Below are 6,678 nucleotides of genomic sequence, written 5' to 3'. Positions count from 1 at the left end.
AGTCGGAAAGCCGCATCGATCGAAATGCGCCCCGAACATATGGAACCCCCAGGTAAGCGTCAAGCCTTGAGCCATTTGAGTAAATTTCCATCACATAATAGCTCCACGACCATTATAAATAAAGATACCCGTGAGCAGTCGCGAATTGACGCGCGCCCGGGAGAACTGGATATGTGCCTCCAACAATATATTTTAATCAGTCGCGAGAATCACTCGCGCGTCCAAATGAATCAATAATGATTACTCGAAAAGTATATCAACCCGAACACCGCTCGACCGGAGAACAAACGCGTGAAATTCCTCCGCGTACGGTTGACTTGTCTCAGTGCCCTCGTCAGTCAGAAAATTTGCAATTAAATCAAGTGATGCCTCCCTCAAGATCAGTTAGTGCTCCCTCACAGCAACAGCTAGCAGCAAGACAGTCCCTGGCAAAGGAACTTCCTCGATTCTCCGGTGATCCCGCCGACTGGCCGATTTTTATTTCCAACTATCGTTATACAACGGAAGCCTGTGGTTTTTCGGATGGTGAAAACATGCTTCGTCTGCAACGGTGCTTGACCGGACCAGCGCTTGAAACGGTGCGCAGCCGGTTGGTGTTGCCAGCAGCGGTTCCCCAGGTGATCGAGACACTCCGGATGCGGTTTGGACGTCCAGAATTGCTCATCAACGCATTGTTGCGTAAGGTGCGAGAAATCCCAGCACCAAGGTCAGACAGATTGGAAGGGTTGATCGACTTCGGGATGGCCGTGCAGGCTTTATGCGACCACATCGAAGCGGCGAATGAACGCGCTCATCTTTCAAATCCATCGCTTCTGCAGGAGCTTGTAGCAAAGCTTCCCGCTGATCAACGAATGATGTGGGCGGGATATAAACGAGGATTCCAACACGTAGACTTGAAAACTTTCGGTGATTATATGGCGTCAGTGGTACAAGACGCGACCAGTGTGGTTAGCTTCGAGCCCGAGGTTAAGAAGAACAGCGCTCGCGACCGCCTGAAGAACAAAGGATTTGTGAACACCCATGCAACAGACAAACCAACCAATTTCAGCGATTCTCCGAAGGAACCAAAAGAGTCAGCTAAACGTTCCGACTGCTTGCACTGCAACCAAGATGGACACCGGGTGCGCGAATGTGGCGCGTTCAAGCAGCTGACTGTCGACGATCGTTGGAGAAGAGTCCGTGCATTGCAGCTGTGCCAGAACTGCCTGTTCAACCATGGCCGACGTGCGTGTCGGGGACGGAAGACCTGCGACATCGAAGGCTGTCAGTTTCGCCATCATCCGCTCCTACATTCGCCTAGCGGACCTTCGAAGTTGATAGCACCGAAGGTTCAGGTGGCCGAAAATCATACACACCACCACTCGAATGCTTCTACACTGTTCCGTATCATTCCTGTAACGGTGTATGGGAAAGATGGGTCACTCAACACGTTCGCATTCTTGGACGAGGGTTCTGACCTAACGTTGGTGGAGAATGACCTGGCTACGGCGTTAGGAGTAAATGGCACTCCACATCCACTTTGTCTCCGATGGACTAGCGACACTTCTCGAATAGAAAATGATTCTAGACAAATTACCATCGAGATCGCTGGAATCGGGCAAACCAAACTACACAAGCTTGTGAACGTAAGGACCGTCAGTAACCTTGGTCTTCCTCGTCAGAGTTTCCAGATGAAAGAAGCAGTGCGGTTGTACCCACATCTGAAGGGCATTCCAGTTAGCAGCTATCAGAACGTGAAACCAAAGATTCTAATCGGTATCGACAACCTGAGGCTGGCTCTTCCTCTGAAGATACGAGAAGGTGATGGTGCGGCCCCAGTAGCAGTTAAAACCAGACTAGGCTGGTGCGTCTACGGGCCGCGGGGAAACAGCAAGCGCGAATCATACAGTTTCCACGTTTGCAAATGTTCCTGCGATGAGGATCTTCAGGCAACTGTAAAAGAATTTTTCGAGATTGAAAGTGCAGGAGTTATTCCGCCTGAGACGTCACTTTCAAAGGAAGATCAGCGGGCATTAACCATCATTGAAACAACGACAAAACGACGTGGTAACCGCTTCGAAAAGGGATTGGTCTGGAAAGAAGATCATGTGGAATTTCCAGATAGCTACCCGATGGCTCTTCGACGTTTGGAGTGCCTCGAGCGTCGGATGGATCGCAATCCGAAGTTGAAGGAGAACCTTCACCGGCAAATGCGCGAATATGAAGCAAAGGGATATGCGCACAAGGCCATGCCTGAGGAACTTGAAGCCGCCAATCCAAGGAGGATATGGTATCTCCCGGTAGGAGCGGTGGTTAACCCCAAGAAACCGGGGAAAATTCGTATGGTCTGGGACGCGGCTGCGAAAGTAAACGGTGTGTCTCTGAACGGCGCGCTACTCAAAGGTCCGGATCAACTCTCCTCGTTACCTGGAATTCTCTTCCGTTTCCGTTTGTATTGCATAGCGGTCAGCTCAGACGTTAAGGAAATGTTTCACCAGCTTAGAATCCGCGATGAAGATAAAATCTCTCAACTATTTTTATGGCGTAACAATCCATCGGAGAAGCCCACTGTATACATGATGGACGTCGCGACATTTGGAAGCACCTGCTCGCCTGCTTCGGCGCAGTTTATTAAAAACCGTAACGCAGAGCAATATGCGGAATTACATCCGGAAGCAGCGAAGGCGATAGTTCACGACCACTATGTGGATGATTATCTGGCGAGTTTCAGCTCAGTGGAGGAGGCAGCGAAAGTAGCAAGCGACGTGCGATACATTCACGGTAAAGCAGGCTTCAACCTACACAACTGGAGATCGAACAGCAGCATACTTCTACAGAAATTAGGGGAAATCCAGCAAGAAGCAGTCAAGCAGCTGAATTTGGTGGAAGGAGGAAATACGGAAAGGGTCCTTGTACGAGATTAAAGCGAACACTGTAGTCCGGTTTCGAAAGACTTTCTTCACTGCAATATGCAGCACCAGAAACGCACCGAAATGTACAATTGTACGCGCGTCACTTGAGCGGAAACGGATCTTTGTCACCGGATGAAACGCGTGAGCTTAACAGCCGACTGAGACGACGAAACGAATAGAAAAATACTTTGTGAGATCACACCGAATGAATTAAACACTTGTATATCGTATGATGATTTATTGGCGAAAGAGAGAGTGCATTTGGATTACATGCGTAATTTATAGTTTCTTGTGCCTATTGTTTTTCGGCAAAGCATTTTTGGGGAATTGTTCTCGGACAGTGGTCAGTGACCTCGGACGACGATTTTGTCATACCGTCGCGTGAGTGTTATGTGAGAGTGTGACAATTATTTTTAACTTTTATTTTATTTAGATTCTGATCAGGTCCTCGGTATGCTTTGGAGTCCTACAACCGACGAATTGAGTTTCTCCACTCAGATGAACGACGAGATGCAAATACTGATCCGTACAGATACACGTCCAACGAAAAGGCAGGTGTTACGATGCGTAATGACCTTATTCGATCCTTTGGGACTACTTTCGCCGTTTATCATTCACGGCAAAGTTCTGATCCAGGACCTGTGGCGAGAAGGTACGGACTGGGATGAGAAGGTCAGCGACGCAGTTTACGTAAAATGGCAGAGGTGGATACAAATGATCGAGTATATTTCCGATATCCGCATCCCAAGATGCTACTTCAGTGGTGCTACTCGGATGACATATAAGAATTCCGAAATACACGTGTTTGTGGACGCTAGCGAAGCGGCCTATTCCTGTGCGGTTTATTTGCGCACGTTCAACGAAGAGGAGAATCCGCAGTGCTGTCTGATCGCCGCCAAATCGAAGGTAGCGCCTCTGAAACCCTGGTCTATTCCCAGACTGGAATTACAGGCATGTGTTCTAGGCACACGATGGGCGAAATTTGTTGTAGGCCATCTCGACGTTCCCGTAACCAAGGTCACGTATTGGACAGACTCCAGAACCGCACTGGCCTGGATCAAATCAGATCCTCGGAATTATCGACAATTCGTTTCCTTCCGAGTAGGCGAAATTCTGGAACAGACAACAGCGACTCAATGGAAGTGGGTACCATCGAAATCCAATCCTGCGGACGAAGCGACGAAATGGGGAAGTGGTCCGTACTTCAACCAAGACAGCAAATGGTTCCGAGGACCCAATTTTCTGTGGCTAGCGGAAGAAGAGTGGCCCCGTGTTACAGAGCCAGTGGTGGATACTTCAGAAGAAATGCGAGCGTCGATTCTTCATCACTGTACGATAGAGACAACCATAGATTTCCACCGGTTCTCTACCTGGGAGAGACTGCAACATGCCACAGCATATGTCTTGCGATTCCTGAACAACGCATCCAAGAAGCAGCCGAAATACTCCGGATCACTACAACAGGCAGAACTGCATGCTGCCGAAGAAATCATCATCAAATTAACTCAACGTGAAGCTTACACAGATGAAGTTGCTGCGCTGTCGAATAAAGTTCTGAATAAATCGGGACAGGAGGTCATCGGGAAGAACAGTTCCATATACAACCTTATGCCGTTCCTGGACGATCGTGGCCTGCTACGCGAGCGTGGCAGAATTGAGGCAGCTGAAAGAGTACCACATGAAGTGCGACATCCACTGATCCTTCCGAGGAAACATCACGTCACTGAACTCCTGGTAAACAGATATCATCGTCGTTACAGACACGGAAACGCTGAAACTGTAGTGAATGAGTTACGTCAGCTTTACACGATTCCACGAAAGTAGTGAAGAAAGCGAAACGCGATTGCGCGCTCTGCAAAATTCGACGAACTCGACCAATGATTCCACCGATGGCGCCGCTTCCGGTGGCGCGTCTGGCCCATCACGAACGACCATTCACCTATACGGGGCTGGACTATTTCGGGCCGCTGCTGGTGAAGCTGGGAAGGTCTATAGTTAAACGATGGATAGCACTCTTCACCTGTCTGACAGTGCGTGCTGTCCACTTGGAAGTCGCCTACACTTTATCAACAGAGTCATGTATCTCCTGCGTTCGTCGATTCGTGGGTCGCCGGGGATCGCCGGTAGAATTCTTTAGCGACAATGGAACGAATTTCAAAGGAGCCGAACGAGTACTGCAGCACCAGATAAACCAGGGACTGTCCTCGACATTCACCAGTGCCAATACGAAACGGAGCTGTATACCACCGGGAGCTCCGCACATGGGAGGAGCTTGGGAACGCTTGGTGCAATCAGTAAAGGCGGCTATGGCTGAAGCGTACATAGAAGGGAAGCTAGATGACGAGGGGCTGCAGACACTGGTCGTGGAGGCTGAAAATATAGTAAACTCAAGGCCTCTGACGTATCTACCACTCGAGACTGAGATGGCAGAGGCACTCACACCAAACCACTTTTTGTTGTTGAGTTCAAACGGGGTAAAGCGACGAGGCGAAGATGTGGCTCTGGGTCAGTTCAACGACCTAGTACGCCGACAAATTCTGGGAAAATCCTGGGAACTAATACAACGTCAGTTGGAGATATTTTGGCAGCGCTGGCTAGTCGAGTACCTGCCCGTGATTCGCCGACAAGCCAAATGGTTCGACGAAGTCCGAGCGTTGACACCGGGTGACGTGGTAGTGGTAGCGGAACCTACAAAGCGAAGTGGATGGGAGAGAGGACGAATCATCCGTATGATTCCTAATCCGGATGGCCGGTGCCGTAGAGCAGTGGTGCAAATCGGAGGAAAATCTTCAGTGCGACCGGTGACTCGGTTGGCGTTGCTCGACGTGGTAAATAGATGTGGAGTTCCGGAGGACTCCGGACTACACCCGGGGGAGACTGTCAACGCAGAATTCGCCGAGCTGACAACCCTATCCACCGGCATTACTGAAGGGGCGAATCGGCTGTCAACGAGCTGAACGGTTGCAAGAAAGGCGGGTGATTTCAAGCGTAGTGTCAAATTCATTTCCGCTTGCCAAAGCCAAATTTCATTTCCAAAACAAAAGCGAGTGAATAAGGACGTGTTATTAAAAAGTTAAATAGAAGTGAAAAAAGAAAACAGGCAAACCAATTTTTTGAAGCAGGTAAAATTATATTAAAATAATTAAAATAAATATTTAATGAAATTGTTTGACAGAATAAAGCTATCAGAAGGGTCAAAGCCGACTTTTTTCCTCACAATCTCGACACTAGGTAAAACAACGCGTTAAGCAAACTGTTCAAATAACTTAATCATGATGAAAAAATAGTATAAATTTCGAAAATTTCAATTGCCATTTTAGAAATTTGAAATTATGTTTACCAGGCGGACTCGATTATATACAGTCTTAATTTTTTCTTTCATTGTACACTACTTTTTTTCTTGAAATTACGCGACGATGTATATCGTCGCCTCGTTGGAAAGAGAAATTTTGCGTGCGAGTGTGGTTGCGGATGAAGGGGCAATCTTTTTTACGCGGTATTTTACTCGATTTCCTCGAATTTCTCGTTTGCGCGCAACTACAAAAGAACAATTTACTTTCTGATTTGTCCTCTTAAAATCAGAAAATACATTTCTCACATAAAAAATACATATTTTTGGAATCTTTCAGGAGATGATAATATAATAATTGACGAAAAAATCCTTTACGCATGTGATCGAATTCAACAGTAACAGAGTTATCGAATTTATTTTTTTTTTGTTTGGGGCTCTTTTTTCCTTGAACTGGCTCTACTCCAAAAAGTACGCTACATAGGATGGTTATGTTGC

General features: G+C 47.6%; 3 protein-coding genes across 3 annotated transcripts; all 3 read left to right on the top strand.

The window, feature by feature from the left end:
* The first annotated feature begins 236 nt into the window (after positions 1–236).
* On the top strand, positions 237–2,903 carry LOC129766121 (uncharacterized). The gene has a single exon (XM_055766586.1). It carries the CDS (start codon positions 237–239, stop codon positions 2,901–2,903), a length of 2,667 nt encoding a protein of 888 aa, XP_055622561.1.
* Positions 2,904–3,344: 441 nt separating this feature from the next.
* Positions 3,345–4,715, top strand: LOC129766120 (uncharacterized). The gene has a single exon (XM_055766585.1). The coding sequence runs from the start codon at positions 3,345–3,347 to the stop codon at positions 4,713–4,715; it is 1,371 nt and encodes a 456-aa protein (XP_055622560.1).
* A 53-nt stretch (positions 4,716–4,768) lies between these two features.
* LOC129766119 (uncharacterized) lies at positions 4,769–5,848 on the top strand. Its single transcript, XM_055766584.1, has one exon. The coding sequence runs from the start codon at positions 4,769–4,771 to the stop codon at positions 5,846–5,848; it is 1,080 nt and encodes a 359-aa protein (XP_055622559.1).
* The last annotated feature ends 830 nt before the right edge of the window (positions 5,849–6,678 follow it).

The sequence above is a fragment of the Toxorhynchites rutilus genome, chromosome 2, assembly GCF_029784135.1.
Source record: "Toxorhynchites rutilus septentrionalis strain SRP chromosome 2, ASM2978413v1, whole genome shotgun sequence".
Classification (NCBI taxonomy): domain Eukaryota; kingdom Metazoa; phylum Arthropoda; class Insecta; order Diptera; family Culicidae; genus Toxorhynchites; species Toxorhynchites rutilus.
The sequence above is the reverse complement of the archived record's forward strand: the minus strand, read 5'-3'. Positions and strand labels throughout refer to the sequence as shown.